Raw genomic sequence first — 16908 nt, 5'->3', positions numbered from 1 at the left:
AATATAATATAGATTATAATTTATTTTTATAAAATAATATTTTTTATAAAATATTGTAATTATTATATTCTATTATTGTATTGTATAACATATATTATTTCATAATATATAATATTATAATTATATATTATAGTTAATAATATATATTATTTTAAGAAATAATTATAATATAAATTATAGTTTATTTCTATATTAAATGATAATATAATTATTCTATTTAATATATAATTATAATTATTATATTATTGGAAAACAACAGCGAAACTTAAACTTTCTTCTGTTTTTATTAATGCCTTTTAATATTTAATATTGAATTTTTTGAATCTGATTTAAATAATTAATTAATAAATATTTAGATTTATTTATTTATTTAAATAAATCTATTAACTTAAATAAATATTAAGTACTAATGTAATATTAATTATATTAATATTAATATATTGGTGCACTCTATTATTTTGATATTAATATTTAATAATCAAACAAATATTTAAATAAAATGCTTATAATAAAGTATATTAATTTAAATATTCATATTAAATAAAAATCAAACAAATATTTGAATAAAATACTTGTTAAAAATATATTAATATACTATATTATTTTAATATTAATGTTCAATAAAAATTAAACCAGTATTTAAAGAAAAGATTTATAAATAAAATATTTAATTTTTTTAAAAATTGTCCTTTTTTTTTTCGTTGTCAGGTTTGTGAAGAAGTTGGAGCACTCCTGGAAGGCCCTGGTGCACGATGGGGTGAGTGGGAAACAGCCCTTTTTTAGGGGAAAAACCCACTTTTTGAAACCTTTTCCAACCACTGTGGGCTCAGAATCCCCGGATTTCCCAGGCACAGAAATATTCCCTTCAGAAATGGGTGGTTTTATTTTAATTTATCTATTTTCTGCTGTTATTTGCTGGCTGATATTTGTATTTTTTGCCCCTCCAGGACACAGTCTCTGTGCACAGGCCCAGCTTTTATGCTGAGAGGTTCCAGCGCTTCATGTGCAACACGGTCTTCAAGAAAATCCCACGTGAGCCTTTGCCACTCCCTGAGTTTTTTGTTTTCCCCCAGAACTAAAAATTAAAATATTTTTTTTTTTTAAATTAAAATATTAAAAAAATTTAAATATTAAAAAAAATTAAAATATTTAAAAAAATTAAAATATTTTAAAAAAATTAAAATATAAGAACGATTTGAAATGTGAATATTTAAAAAAATTAAAATATAAGAACGATTTGAAATGTGAATATTTAAAAAAATTAAAATATAAGAACGATTTGAAATGTGAATATTTAAAAAAATTAAAATATAAGAACGATTTGAAATGTGAATATTTAAAAAAATTAAAATATAAGAACGATTTGAAATGTGAATATTTAAAAAAATTAAAATATCAGAACGATTTGAAATAGAAATATTTTAAAAAATTAAAATATCAGAACGATTTGAAATATAAATATTTTAAAAAATTAAAATATCAGAACGATTTGAAATATAAATATTTTAAAAAATTAAAATATCAGAACGATTTGAAATAGAAATATTTAAAAAAATTTAAAATATAAAATATTAAAAAATTTTATATAAAGATTAAAATATTAAAAATTAAAATATAAAATTTAAAACATATAAAAACTAAAAATATTTAAACATTAAAATATGAAAATTAAAATACAGGCAAATAAAATATTAAAAAGTAAAACCTAGAAAAATTAAAATATTAAAAAGTTTTAAAATATATAAAAATCAAAATATTAAAAATTAAAATATAAAAATTAAAATATATAAAATTAAAAATATTTAAACATTGAAATATAAAAATTAAAATACGGGCAAATAAAATATTAAAAAATAAAACCTAGAAAAATTAAAATATTAAAAAAATAAAATATATAAAATTAAAATATTAAAAATTAAAATATAAAAATTAAAATATATAAAAATTAAAAATATTTAAACATTGAAATATAAAAATTGAAATATTAAAAATAAAATCTAGAAAAAATTAAAAATTAAAATATTAAAAATTAAAATATTAAAAACTTTAAAAATTGAAATATTAAAAATAAAATCTAGAAAAATTAAAAATTAAAATATTAAAAATAAAATATTAAAAACTTTAAAAATTGAAATATTAAAAATAAAATCTAGAAAAATTAAAAATTAAAATATTAAAAATTAAAATATTAAAAACTTTAAAAATTCAAATATTAAAAATAAAATCTAGAAAAATTAAAAATTAAAATATTAAAAATTAAAATATTAAAAAGACTTTAAAAATTTAAATATTAAAAAAAATTTTTTAAAAAATTTTAAATATTAAAAAAAAAAAATTAAACTCTTAAAATCTGTTTTTCCCTGGCAGTGAAAGCCTCCCCTTCCAAGAAGAGCCGGAGCGGGCCCGCGATTCCCAGACGGAGCTGCCCGGGGGGGATCCCTGCCCAGCTCCAGGGGGGCTCCGACCCCAAAGCACAAGTGACCACGGAGGCAGACGTGGAGCAAGGTTGGGAAAATCCCCAAAATCTCCCCTTTTCCAGCTTTTTTAGCCGGCTGGAGCTTCCTGCCTCCGGAGCTGGGCGGAAAAAATAGGGAATAAAAACCTGGTTTCCGGGTTCCTGGGGTGTCTCCAGTGGGATCCCAAACCCTGGGAGTGGTGGGACAGGAACAGGGGGTTTTCCAGATTCCTGGAGTGTCTCCAGTGGGATCCCAAACCCTGGGAGTGATGGGACAGGAATGGGGGATTCTCCACTGGGATCCCAATCCCTGGGAGTGGTGGGAGAGGAACAGGGGGTTCTCCACATTCCAGAGGTGTCTCCAGTGGGATCCCAAGCCCTGGGAGTGGTGGGACAGGAATGGGGGGTTCTCCACTGGGATCCCAAGCCCTGGAAGTGGTGGGACAGGAACAGGGAACTCTCCACATTTCAGAGGTGTCTCCAGTGCAGGAATCCCAAGTTCTGGAAGTTGTAGGACAGGAACAGGGGATTCTCCACATTCCAGGGGTGTCTCCAGTGGGATCCCAAGCCCTGGGAGTGGTGGGACAGGAATGGGGGATTGTCCAATGGGATCCCAAGCCCTGGGAGTTTTGGGACAGCAGCAGGAAGTTCTCCAGGTTCCTGGGGTGTCTCCAGTGGGATCCTGATCCCTGGAATTTTGCTGGAACACCTTGCAGGGTCCCACCTCGGCCGCCCGGATCTCCTGCCCCGGACTCTGCCCGTGGACGAAGCCAACAGCGACTCGGTGGCCACCACCCTGTCCACGTCCTCCCTGGGCAGTGGGGGCCTCAATTCCCCTGCCAACAGGTGAGGATGGAACTCCTGGGATCCTTCCCGAGCCTTTGGAGCCCCTCTGGAATGTTCTGGGCCGGGGGCTGCACGTGGTGGGTTCCCAAGCAGGAACATCCCTGTCCCCATCCCTGAGTGTCCCTGTCAGGTTCTTGCTGCTTCTTGCTGGGTGGCTTCTGCTTCCTTGGGGGAGTCGTGCTTTTAATCTCATTAATTTTAATCTAATTAATGAATTATTGTGGATTATTTGGGGTTAATTTGGCCCATAACGGGGGGGGAGCTCGCGCTGGTCCAGCGAAGTTTTGCTCCCAAAATTTGTGTGATGAGGTTCAAGGCGTGACCTTTCCAGAGGGTTGGGATCTTCTGGGACTCCAGGAGGGCTCAGCACTGAGCTCCCACAGCTCCCAGATATCCTGGAATTGCCTAGAACCTTCTGGAAAGCCCATGGAACCTTCTGGAAAACGCCACCCCGGGCTCGTTTTCCGACCCGGAGGGCTGATTGTTTTGGAGTTTTTAGGTGATTTTTTTGATTTTTTTAGGTGGTTTTTTGGCTTCTCCACCCAAAGCTTTGCCCAAGGAATGCTGTGCCGGGATATTCCCGTGGCTGGGAAGAGCAGGGGCCCCTGGATCTGTGGTTTATTGACCTCTTAAAACCTGCTTTACAGGTGTCCCCCCCCTTCTGTTTCCCCAGCGGCTCCCCCGGCCCCTCCATCCCCGAGCGCTCCCTGGAGCTGAGGGAGCAGCTCCAGGACCTGCAGGAGACAGAGATCAGCTTTGTGAGTATTCCCAGAGGGAAAACGCAGCCTGGGGAGGGATCAGGAGGGAGGATTTTGGGAGTGGTGTGATCCCTGTCCCGTTGGGAACACGGAATTGGGAGCGGGGCAGGAGCAGCTCTTCACCCCTCACCAAATCCACCTCCGTGCTCCTGGGGGTGGATCTGCTGCCCCAAAAGTGGGTTTGGGAATCAGATAAAAAAGGGGAGGGGATCAGAGAAAACCTGGGATTGGATAAAAAGCAGGGAATTCCCTCCTCCCTGAAGGCCTGGGATTGTGCTGGTGGTGGGACAGGAACAGGGGATTCTCCACATTCCAGAGGTGTTTCCAGTGGGATCCCGAGCTCTGGGAGTGGTGGGACAGGAATGGGGGATTCTCCAATGGGATCCCAAGCCCTGGGAGTGGTGGGACAGGAACAGGGAGTTCTCCACATTCCAGAGGTGTTTCCAGTGGGATCCTGAGCCCTGGGAGTGGTGGGACAGGGATGGGGGATTCTCCAGGGGGATCCCAAGCCCTGGGAGTGGTGGGACAGGAACAGGGGGTTCTCCAGATTCCAGAGGTGTCTCCAGTGGGATCCCAAGCCCTGGGAGTGGTGGGACAGGAACAGGGGGTTCTCCGGGTTCCTGGAGTGTCTCCAGTGGGATCCCAAAGCCCTGGGAGTGGTGGGAGAGGAACAGGGAATTCTCCAGATTCCAGAGGTGCCTCCAGTGGGATTCCAAGCCCTGGGAGTGGTGGGACAGGAACAGGGAGCTCTCCACATTCCAGAGGTGTCTCCAGTGGGATCCCAAGCCCTGGAATTGTGCTGGTGGTGGGACAGGAACAGGGAGCTCTCCACATTCCAGAGGTGTCTCCAGTGGGATCCCAAGTGGGCTCTGGAACACCCGGGGTGACTCTTCCCAGGCTCGTCTCGTCTCCACTTTTATTCCAGATGGGACTGAGGGGGGGTAAACACGACCTCAGCACCCCCTGCACTCCTTTCCCAGGGCGGAGAATTTTCGGGAATGCCTTCCCTGAGGTGTTTTCCCTGCTCACCTTGTCCCTGTTTTCCCCTCCCCAGTGAATCTGCACCGACAGCGCCGCGATGGACCCGGGTTTGTCCCCACAAACCCTCCTTTCTCCTCTCGTTTTTTTGAAACTCTCCGGGCAAAATCCTGGAAGCTGGAAGGCCCTGGATACACCTGGGATGGTGTTAAAGCCCCAGCTGAGCCTCCTGGGGCACCTGGAAGTCTCCTCACACCCCCCCTCCGTGGATTCTCCCGCCTCGGAATCCCGCTGGGAAGAGGAGGAGGAGGAGGATGGAGCTGCTCCATAAAACCCTTTGGGAAAAGGGATCTGACTTTTCAGGGAGTTCCACCACAAAAAAAAAAAAAACAAACCCTCCCTGGGGGAATTCCCAGCGGGAAAAAAGGGCATTGGAGCCCCCTCAGTGCCAGAAGAAAACGTGATTTCTTTTGTATCTTCGACCAGGGTTTTTTTTTTTAATTTAATTGCTCCTCCCAGATCCAATCCTGTCCCTTTTTTTAGTGCTGCAAGTCCAGGAATTCTTAGGATATTTTATTAATAAAATAGGGTTTGGTTTGGTTTTTTTTCCCCCAGTGTTTGCACCAGGAAATATCCCATGGGAGAGAGGGGGGGGAGCAAAACCCAAGGAAAAAACTCCCAGCCTCTCCTCCCTTCTCCACCTCCCAGGACTTTTGGGATCAGGGAGGATTTGGGAATCTCTGGGAGCCCCAGTTTTTAAGCTCCTCCCTTCCTGGGATTTGCAGGTGAAGGGGCACTTTTTTTAAAAGTTTTTCCTAAAAAAAAAAAACAAACCAAAACACCAAAACAGGACCAAACCCACCTGCTCCAATCCCTTCCCTGCCTCCCATCCCTGTTTTTATAACTCGGCTCCTTTTGCTATCCCACCTGGATCCCAATGGAAGCCAAAATTCCCGAGGCCGAAACGGGACAGAAATCCCAAAATTCCAGGTGTTTTTGAAGCTGATTTTTTTAAAAACACTTTTTTTTGGGGGGGGGGTATTAAGAAGGAGGGAGCTGCAAGGAGGGGTTTTCCTGCTGCCACGTGCCTCTGGATCCCTTTGGACACCCCCAGATCCCGGAGCAGACCTCGGACTCAGATGTTTTATTTTCACTTTAAATGGTTGTTTTTTTAAAAGGCAAAAAAAACCCCAAAAAGAAACAAAAAAAAAGGAATGAAATGACTCTTCAAGGTTGGAAACCTCCCTTTTTTTTTTTTTTTTTTACAGAGCTTTGAAAAACCCCAGGAATTTATAAATATTCCTCTGGGAGTTTTCCTCAAGGAAGCGACGAATGTAGAGCAGAAAAGGAGTTTTTTTTTTTTTTAGTTGATATTCCAGAGTTTCTCTTCCCAACTCCCCCTTCTCTGATATTTTTTTAAGGAAAAGCTGGGGAAGGTTTTTTTGGTGGTTTTTTTTTAAAAAAAATGTCCTTTTTTGCTCCAAAAAGCCCACGTGGAACGGCCTTACCTTGGGGGGGTGTGGAGCAGGAGTTTGGATCTCAAAGGGCTCCTCCAACCCTTCTCCAATCCTGCTGGATTTTTTTTTTTCCCCCCTTTCTCCCAGCAGATTTCCCCACTTTCTCCCTGGAATAACTGTCTATATTAGACACTTTTTTTTTTTTCCCTTCCCTCCCAGCTCAGATTGGTTCCTTGTTTTTTGGTTTTTGGAAAAAAAACAACCCCAAGGCTCCGTTTTTTTTTTGGTTTTTTTTTCAGGATTTAATATTTATGAAGCTGTATTTAAGTGTGGGATTTCAATCCCTTCTTTTTTCCTGGAAATAGCCGACCCAGGAGTTGGGAATGGGGAGGGTGGGGTGGGTGTTTGTATCTCTGCTTTGTTACTGGTGTTTCAAAACTGCCTTTTAATTTTTTTTTCGGGTGCGCGTGTCCCGAAACGGCCGGAATTTGGGAATTCTGAGGGGGGGGCTTTTTCCCCACTGATGCTGCTCTGGCTTCTGAATGGACACCAGGGGATGGGATATGGAGCATGGATGGACCTTTCCTGATCTAGGGATGGACCTCTCCTGTCCTGGGGATGAACCCATTCTTGTCCTGCTCGGTGTCACCGTCACCTTTGTCACCCCTGGGACACCCAGGAGGGTCAGAGCTGTGGTCACCAGGAGCTCTGGATGGACACCAGGGGATGGAATGTGGATGGATGGACCTCTCCTGACCTTGGGATGGACTTGTCCTGTCCTTGGGATGAACCTCTTCTCTCCTGGGGATGGAATTCTCCTGTCCTACTCGGTGTCACCATCACCTTTGTCACCCCTGGGACACCCAGGAGGGTCACCAGGAGCTCTGATGGACACCAGGGGATGGAATGTGGATGGATGGACCTGTCCTGTCCTTGGAATGGACCTGTCCTGTCCTTGGGATGAACCTCTTCTCACCTAGGGATGGACTCTCGTCCTGCTCGGTGTCACCATCACCTTTGTCACCCCTGGGACACCCAGGAGGGTCAGAGCTGTGGTCACCACGAGCTCTGGATGGACACCAGGGGATGGAATGTGGATGGATGGACCTCTCCTGACCTTGGGATGGACCTTTGCTGACCTGGGGATGAACCTCTCCTGTCCTGGGGATGGACTCTCCTGTCCTGCTCGGTGTCACCATCACCTTTGTCACCCCTGGGACACCCAGGAGGGTCACCAGGAGCTCTGGATGGACACCAGGAGATGGGATGTGGATGGAGGGACCTTTCCTGACCTGAGGATGGACCTCTCCTGTCCTTGGAATGGACCTTTGCTGTCCTTGGGATGAACCTCTTCTCACCTGGAGATGGACTCTCCTGTCCTGCTCGGTGTCATCATCACCTTTGTCACCCCTGGGACACCCAGGAGGGTCAGAGCTGTGGTCACAAGCTCTGGATGGACACCAGGGGATGGAATGTGGATGGATGGACCTTTCCTGATCTAGGGATGGACCTCTCCTGTCCTTGGGATGAACCTCTTCTTGTCCTGCTCGGTGTCACCGTCACCTTTGTCACCCCTGGGACACCCAGGAGGGTCACCAGGAGCTCTGGATGGACAGCAGGGGATGGGATGGAGCATGGATGGAGCTTTCCTGACCTGGGGATGGACCTTTGCTGTCCTTGGGATGAACCTCTTCTCACCTGGAGATGGACTCTCCTGTCCTGCTTGGTGTCACCATCACCTTTGTCACCCCTGGGACACCCAGGAGGGTCAGAGCTGTGGTCACCACGAGCTCTGGATGGACACCAGGGGATGGGATGTGGATGGATAGACCTTTCCTGACCTGAGGATGGACTCCTCCCTCCCTCCTCAGCATCATCATCATCCTCATCACCCCTGGGCCCCCCCAGAGGGTCCCCCCCCAGTGTCCCCTGGGCTGTGTGACGTTTGTGGACACGCAAATACACGTGTGATGCTGAACCCCCACGGCTCTGCCTCTGTCTGGGGGGGACACGGGGACTCCTTGGGGTGGGGGGTTCAGGGGGAGAAGGTGGGGGGGTCATGGGGAGGGACATGGGGACAGGGGACCTCCCTGGGGTGGGTGGGGGGTCAGGGGGAGGGACATGGGGACAGGGACCTCCCTGGAGTGGGGTGGGGGGGTCAGGGGGAGAAGGTGGGGGGGTCATGGGGAGGGACATGGGGACAGGGGACCTCCCTGGGGTGGGTTGGGGGGTCAGGGGGAGAAGGTGGGGGGTCATGGGGAGGGACATGGGGACAGGGGACCTCCCTGGAGTGGAGTGGGCCTGGTGGGAGGGGGGGGGACATGGGGGATATGGGGCCTCCCTGAGGTGCAAACACCTCGTTTCTGCCTCACTGGGGGGGTGTCGGAGGGCGGGGCCTCTCCCCGGGATTTGGGGGGGGACGGGGGTGTGGTGGGTGGTCTCTGTCCCTGGTGACACGTGGGGACCTCCCGACGCCATCACTGCCCTCCAGGACTACGACTCCCGGCATGCCCCGCGCGCATCGCCCCGCCAGGACGGAGCGCGCTGATTGGCTGGATGCTCCCCACCAATGGCGGAGCGCGTTGTTGGCGGGGGTGGGGGGGTGCGGGCCGGCGCTGAGGGGCCAAGATGGTTCTGGAGAGCACCATGGTCTGGTGAGGGAGGGGAGCGGGCTGGGGGGCTCCGGGACACCCCCGGGACACACCGGGATGCCCATGGGAACATCCCCGGCACGGCCGCGCCGACCCCGCTTTCCCTGAGTCATCGCGGGGAGGGCCTGAAGGGGTTGGGGGGGAACGCGGGGGCTGGGGGGGCTCGGGGGGTCTGAGGGGCGTGAGGGGACACGCAGGGGCTGGAGGGGGGCATGAGGGGGGTTTGAGGGGTCTGAGGGGGGCTCGGGGGGACTGAGAGGGGCTTGAGGGGACTGAGGGGGGCTTGAGGGGTCAGGCAGGGGCTGAGGGGACTGAGGGGGGCTTGGGGGATCTGAGGGGGGCTTTGGGGGGTCTGAGGGGGGCTTGGGGGGTCTGAGAGGGGCTTGAGGGGACTGAGGGGGGCTTGAGGGGTCAGGCAGGGGCTGGGGGGTCTGAGGGAGACTTGAGGAGTCTGAGGGGGGCTTGAGGGGACGGAGGGGTCTTGGAGGGGGCCTTGGGGGTTAGGCAGGGGCTGAGGGGACTTGGGGGCTCCAGGCAGGGGCTGGGGGGACTGAGGGGGGCTTGGGGGGTCTGAGAGGGGCTTGGGGGGACTGAGAGGGGTTTGAGGGGACTGAGAGGGGCTTGGGGGGGTCAGGCAGGGGCTGAGGGGACTGAGGGGGATGAGGGGCTGCTGTAGGGACAGAGGTGGGGGCTCAGGAGAGAGTTGGGGTGAGGGGGGACATTTGGCAGAGCAGGGGGGGTCCCCATTCCCTGTGGCACAGACTGGGAGGGAGGGAGGAACCCCATTCCCTCTGGGACAGACTGAGGTGTCCCCCATTCGCTGTGGGACAGACTGGAGTGTTCCCCATTCCCTATGGGACAGACTGGTGTGTTCCCCATTCCCTGTGGGACAGAGTGGGGTGTCCCCCATTCCCTGTGGGACAGACTGGGATGTTCCCCATTCCCTATGGGACAGACTGGGGTGTTCCCCATTCCCTGTGGGACAGACTGGGATGTTCCCCATTCCCTATGGGACAGACTGGGGTGTTCCCCATTCCCTGTGGGACAGACTGGGATGTTCCCCATTCCCTGTGGGACAGACTGGGATGTCCCCCATTCCCTGTGGGACAGGGAGAGGGGTTGTTCCCCATTCCCTATGGGACAGGGAGAGGGGTTGTTCCCCATTCCCTGTGGGACAGACTGAGGTGTCCCCCATTCCCTATGGGACAGACTGGGGTGTTCCCCATTCCCTGTGGGACAGGCTGGGGTGTTCCCCATTCCCTGTGGGACAGGGAGAGGGGTTGTTCCCCATTCCCTGTGGGACAGGCTGGGATTTAAGGGCCAACCCAGTGGGATGTTCCCAGGTTTTGCCATTCCCGGGACTCTCCCTGTGCTCTCTGGGGACGGGATCAAATCCCCTCCCGTTCCTGCTGACTCATGTTTGGGGCCCCTGAACCTGGGAATTCCCGGTTATTCCATGGATTCTGAACCCAGCACAGGCAGGGAAACACTCCCTGGGGGTATTTTTCCCCCCAAGAAACCTTTCCCGTGGTGTTAATTGAAGGAATTCTGGGAGTGCTCCTTCGGGAAGCTTTAATTTGTAGCTGGACTCCCCCGTCCTTGGAAGTTGATCCCAAGGCTGGATCTGATGGGAAAACTCAGGGAAACATGGGAACAACTCAGCCCTCTGCCCTGGGGAACCTCCTCAAAAACAAGCACAATTTAGGGGTGAAAAAAGCAAAATTTAGGGGTGAAAAAAGTATATTGTGGGGATGAAAAAAAAGCACATTTGGGGGATGAAAAAAGCACATTTTGGGGATGAGAAAAGCAAAATTTAGGGATGAAAAAAGTATATTGTGGAGATAGAAAAAAAGCACATTTTAGGGATAGAAAAAAAAGCACATTTTGGGGGTAAAAAGGCACATTTTGAGGGTGAAAAAAGCACATTTTGGGGATAGAAAAAAAGCACATTTTGGGGATGAAGAAAAGCACATTTTGGGGGTGAAAAAAGCACATTTTGGGAAAAGAAAAAAGAACATTTTGAGAAGGAAAACAAACATTTTGGGGATGAAGAAAAGCTCATTTTGGGATGAAAAAAGCACAATTTGGGGATGAAAAAAGTATATTGTGGGGATGAAAAAAAAGCACATTTTGGGGATGGAAAAAAGCACAATTTAGGGGTGAAAAAAGCACATTTTGGGGATGGAAAAAACCACAATTTAGGGGTGAAAAAAGTATATTGTGGGGATGAAAAAAGCACATTTTGGGGGTAGAAAAAAGTACATTTTTGGGATGAAAAGAAGCACAATTTAGGGATGGAAAAAGCACATTTTGGGGATAAAAAAAGCACATTTTGGGGAAAGAAAAAAGCACGTTTTGGGAATGAAACAAGCATGTTTTGGGGAGGAAAAAAGCACATTTTGGGGAGGAAAAAAGCACATTTTGGGGCCAAACCTGCCCCGTGTTGCAGTGTGGACAACAGCGAGTACATGAGGAACGGGGATTTCCTGCCCACGAGGCTCCAGGCCCAGCAGGACGCCGTGAACATCGTGTGCCACTCCAAAACCAGGAGCAACCCCGAGAACAACGTGGGGCTCATCACCCTGGCCAAGTACGGGGGGCCTGGGGGGGTCACTGGCACTTGGGGACACCAGGGAAGGGCTGGGGGGACCCCCAGGGCACAGGAGGGGAGTGTTGGGGGTCACTGGCACTTGGGGACACCCAGGAAGGGCTGGGGGGACCCCCAGGGCACAGGGATGGGAGCAGAGGGATGTTGGGGGGTCAGTGACACTTGGGGACACCAGGGAAGGGCTGGGGGGACCCCCTGGGCACAGGAGGGGGGTGTTGGGGGTCAGTGGCACTTGGGGAAACCCAGGAAGGGCTGGGGAGACCCAGGAGGGCACGGGGTGGGAGCAGGGGGGTGTTGGGGGTCAGTGGTATTTGGGGACCCCCAGGGCACAGGGATGGGAGCAGGGGGGTGTTGGGGGTCACTGGTATTTGGGGATCCCCAGGGCACAGGGGTGGGAGCAGGGGGGTCAGTGGTACTTGGGGAAACCCAGGAAGGGCTGGGGGGACCCCCAGGGCACAGGAGGGGGTGTTGGGGGTCAGTGGCACTTGGGGACACTCAGGAAGGGCTGGGGGCACCCCCAGGGCTCATGAGGAGGGTGTTGGGGGTCAGTGGTATTTGGGGATCCCCAGGGCACAGGGGTGGGAGCAGGGGGGGGTCAGTGACACTTGGGGACACCCAGGAAGGGCTGGGGGGACCCCCAGGGCACAGGAGGGGGGTGTTGGGGGGTCAGTGGCACTTGGGGACACCCAGGAAGGGCTGGGGGGACCCACTGGGCACAGGAGGGGGTGTTGGGGGTCAGTGACACTTGGGGACACCCAGGAAGGGCTGGGGGGACCCCCAGGGCACAGGAGGGGGTGTTGGGGGTCACTGGCACTTGGGGACACCCAGGAAGGGCTGGGGGGACCCCCAGGGCACAGGGGTGGGAGCAGGGGGGTGTTGGGGGTCAGTGCTATTTGGGGATCCCCAGGGCACAGGGGTGGGAGCGGGGGGGGTCAGTGGTACTTGGGGAAACCCAGGAAGGGCTGGGGGGACCCCCAGGGCACAGGAGGGGGGTGTTGGGGGTCATTGACACTTGGGGACACCCAGGAAGGGCTGGGGGGCCCCAGGAGGGCACAGGGGTGGGAGCAGGGGGGTGTTGGGGGTCACTGGTATTTGGGGACCCCCAGGGCACAGGGGTGGGAGCAGGGGGGGTGTTGGGGGTCCCTGGTATTTGGGGACACCCAGGGCACAGAGATGGGAGCAGGGGGGTGTTAGGGGTCACTGGTATTTAGGGACCCCCAGGGCACAGGGGTGGGAGCAGAGGGGTGTTGGGGGTCAGTGGTATTTGGGGATCCCCAGGGCACAGGGGTGGGAGCAGAGGGGTGTTAGGGGTCACTGGTATTTAGGGACCCCCATGGCACAGGGGTGGGAGCAGGGGGGTGTTGGGAGTCACCCCAGTGCCTCTGGGAGCCCACATTGGCCAGTGGGCTCCAGGTTCCAGGGACAGACACACGGATTATTTTGGAATTTGCAGGGGTTTTTTAGGAAACAAGGCTCCCAAGTCTTGCCCCTGGTGCCCCGGATCCCGGTGCTGGCACTCAGAGCAGACTCCAGCCCCGGTGCCAGGGGGGATTTTGTCCCACCTGAAGGGTTTTCCTGAGGAATTCCCCAGGGATTGCTCCCCAAATTTCGGGTGTCTGCCCCCAGTAACTGCGAGGTGCTGACCACGCTCACCCCGGACACGGGACGGATCCTCTCCAAGCTCCACACGGTGCAGCCCAAAGGGAAGATCACCTTCTGCACCGGGATCAGAGTGGCCCACGTGAGTCCTGCTGGCTCTTCCCCCTCCCCTAATTAGTGTCTAATTAGTGTCTCTCCCAAATTACCTGCCCTGGCAACGCTCGGACTCCGCGATCTCAGGGGGCTTTTCCAGCCTTAATGGTTCCCTGTCACCTCCCCTGTCACCCCTTGGGCCCCACAGTGACACCCCCAAGACCCCACAGTGACACCCCCTTGTCCCCATAACCCCCCCCAGTGCCTCCCACTCCCCCTTCCCAGGGCTCCCAGTGCCCCCCAGTAACCCTCCCAGTCCCTCCCAGCACTGGCAGTTTTTCCCTGGAAGCCCAGCCGAGCTGCACAGCCCCTTCCCACCCCGAGGGGAGCACAGAGGGGCCCCTTTTCCCTGGGAATTCCCCCTGGGAATTCCCCCTGGGAACACCATGGTCCATGTCCCCCCCCAGCTGGCCCTGAAGCACCGGCAGGGCAAGAACCACAAGATGAGGATCATCGCCTTCGTGGGGAGCCCCGTGGAGGACAACGAGAAGGATGTGAGTGACCCCACCTTTGGGGTGGGTTTGGGGGTCCCTGGCACCAAAATTCCAGCCTCACACCCCAGCCAGGAGGTTCTGGGGGGGCTGGATCCCAGGGCTGGATCCCTGGGTCTGGATCCCCGGGCTGGATCCCCGGGCTGGATCCCCGGGCTGGATCCCTGGGCTGGATCCCAGGGCTGGATCCCAGGGCTGGATCCCTGGGCTGGATCCCAGGGCTGGATCCCAGGGCTGGATCCCTGGGTCTGGATCCCTGGGCTGGATCCCTGGGCTGGATCCCAGGGCTGGATCCCCGGGCTGGATCCCTGGGCTGGATCCCCGGGCTGGATCCCAGGGCTGGATCCCAGGACAGCTCCAGCTCTCCCAGAGGGAGCTTGTGCCGTGTCCTGTCACCTGCCCTGAGCTCTTTTCCCGAGGATCTGGGGTGGGAATTCCACGCTCTGAGCCTTGGGAATGTCCCGTTGTGGTGGCAGCTCCGAGTGAATCCCGATGTTCCCTGAGGGAACGGAGCAGAGCCATGGCCTGTGCCAGGCTCCTGCTGCCCCATCCCCCTGTCCCACCTGGGGAGGTGAAACCCTTCCAGCTCGGAGCTGGGGGGCTGATTTTGGGTCAAATCCTCGTGGATCAGAGCCCCAATCCCAACTAATCCCGCGGCGTCTCCTCCTGGCAGTTGGTGAAGCTGGCGAAGCGTCTCAAGAAGGAGAAGGTCAACGTGGACATCATCAATTTTGGGGAGGAGGTGAGACTTCCATAATCCGTGGGGTGGGCTTCCAGTCAGGCTCTGAGCTTCCAGGAGCCTGAAAATGGGATTTGGGGAGGAGGTGAGACTTCCATGATCCACAGCAGGGAGATCCAGGCAGGCTCTGAGCTTCTGGGAGCCTGAAAATGGGATTTGGGGTCCTGCCCTTTGGCCACAACAACCCCCTGGGTTGGGGACAGAGTGGCTGGAGAGCAGCCAGGCAGGAAGGGAGCTGGGATTTGGGATGGACAGGAAGATGAACAGGAGCCAGAGTGTGCCCAGGGGGACAAGAGGGCCGATGGATCCCAGCCTGGCTCAGGAACAGGGTGGCAGCAGGAGCAGGGCAGGGATTGTGCCCCTGGGAGGGGGAATTCCCTGGAGTGCTGTGTCCAGCTCTGGGCCCTCAGCTCAGGAAGGACATGGAGGGGCTGGAGCAGGGCCAGGGAAGAGCAGCGAGGCTGGGGAAGGGTCTGGAGCACAATTCCCGGGAGGAGAGGCTGAGGGAGCTGGGGGGGCTCAGCCTGGAGAGGAGGAGGCTCAGGGGAGACCTCCCCACTCTGCACAACTCCCTGACAGGAGGGGGGAGCCGGGGGGGGTTGGTCTCTTCTCCCAGGCAAGACAAGAGGGCTGGGGCTGAAGCTGTGCCAGGGCAGGGTTGGGTGGGACATCAGGAAGAATTTCTTTGCAGAGAGGGTGCTCAGCCCTTGGGATGGGCTGCCCAGGGAGGGGGTGGATTCTCCATCCCTGGAGGTGTTTAAGCCCAGACTGGACGTGGCATCAGTGCCACGGGCTGGGAACCACGGCGGGGTTGGATCCAGGGTTGGACTGGACGATCTGGGAGGTCCCTTCCCACCCAGCTGATCCCGGGATTCCACGAGGAACATTTTCCCTCTGGAAAACACCTCGGTTGCTGTCCCGTCCCTCCCCGTCCCCTCGGGAGCGCGGTGGGTGGACCAGCAGCCTCGGGGGAGGGGGGGTCTTTTGTGTGGAAGCCCCCCCAGTCGCCCCGTGCCCCCCCAGGAGGCCAACACGGACAAGCTGACCGCGTTCATCAACGCCCTCAACGGCAAGGACGGCAGCGGCTCCCACCTGGTGACGGTGCCCCCCGGGCCCAGCCTGGCTGATGCCCTCATCAGCTCCCCCATCCTGGCGGGCGAGGGGGGGGGCCATGCTGGGCCTGGGCGCCAGCGACTTCGAGTTCGGCGTCGACCCCAGCGCCGACCCCGAGCTGGCACTGGTGAGGGGGCTGGGGGGGGGTCCAGGGGGGCAACTTGGGGTGCTGCTCTTCGGCCACACTGAGCCCAACCTGCAGAGGAAGGGGCTGCCCCTCAGTTCAGGAGGGGCTGGAGCAGCAGGAGAAGGGGCTGGAGAACTCCTGAGGGAGCTGGGGGGGCTCATCCCGGAGAAAAGGAGGCTCAGGAGGGACCCTCTGGCTCTGGAATTCCCTGACAGGAGGGGGGAGCCAGGAAGGGGTCGGGCTCTGCTCCCAGGGAACAAGGGACAGGAGGAGGGGGAATGGCCTCAAGCTGTGCCGGGGAGGGTCAGGTTGGACATCAGGAGGAATTTTCCCATGGAAAGGGTGGTTGGATGTTGGCAGGGGCTGCCCAGGGAGGTTTGTGCCCATCCCTGGAGGTGCCCAGGGCAGGACTGGCCGTGGTGGGGATGCCAAGTGTGGAGTGCCAAGGCAGGAATGGGGCACGGGGTGGGCAGGACGGGCTGGGGGGGGCTTTTCCAACCTCGGGGGATGGTGTGGCTGCATGCCAGCTGTGTGCCAGTGCCCTCCCTGTCTGTGCCAGGCTCTCAGGGTGTCCATGGAGGAGCAGAGGCAGCGGCAGGAGGAGGAGGCCCGAAGAGCTGCGGCCGCCTCGGCCGCCGAGGCCGGGATCGCGGCCACTGCCGGGGACGGTGAGGACCGAGGGGTTTGGGGGGGCAGGAGGGCGGGTTTGGGTCGGGGACTGGGGGTAAATCCTGCCCTGGGAGGGTGGGGAGGCTCTGGAAGGGCTCCAGGTGTGACCCCAGTGGGGCTGTGACCCCAGAGTCGGGAGATGTCCTGCTCGAGGTGACCCTCACCCAGCAGGAGTTGGGCCAGGCCCTGGCAGTGCCCCCAGTGGGGTCTGTGGGTCCCTGGCAGTGCCCCCAGTGGGGTCTGTGGGTCCCTGTGGGGTCTGTG

General features: G+C 53.0%; 1 protein-coding gene across 1 annotated transcript in view; it reads left to right on the top strand.

The window, feature by feature from the left end:
* The window catches only part of LOC116799612 (putative PIP5K1A and PSMD4-like protein), a 30838-nt gene that overhangs the window by 11867 nt on the left and 2063 nt on the right, over positions 1-16908 (top strand). Inside the window, 13 exon segments of the mRNA XM_032712860.1 lie at positions 709-757; positions 948-1032; positions 2368-2505; positions 3172-3301; positions 3975-4063; positions 9115-9148; positions 11595-11735; positions 13380-13494; positions 13913-13999; positions 14670-14738; positions 15759-15896; positions 15898-15975; positions 16535-16643. Of these exon segments, the coding sequence (XP_032568751.1) occupies positions 709-757; positions 948-1032; positions 2368-2505; positions 3172-3301; positions 3975-4063; positions 9115-9148; positions 11595-11735; positions 13380-13494; positions 13913-13999; positions 14670-14738; positions 15759-15896; positions 15898-15975; positions 16535-16643 (1262 nt within the window).

This window comes from Chiroxiphia lanceolata, chromosome 29 (assembly GCF_009829145.1).
Source record: "Chiroxiphia lanceolata isolate bChiLan1 chromosome 29, bChiLan1.pri, whole genome shotgun sequence".
In the NCBI taxonomy this organism is placed as follows: Eukaryota; Metazoa; Chordata; class Aves; order Passeriformes; family Pipridae; genus Chiroxiphia; species Chiroxiphia lanceolata.
Note: the sequence above shows the minus strand (reverse complement) of the source record. Positions and strands in the feature narration are given on the sequence as shown.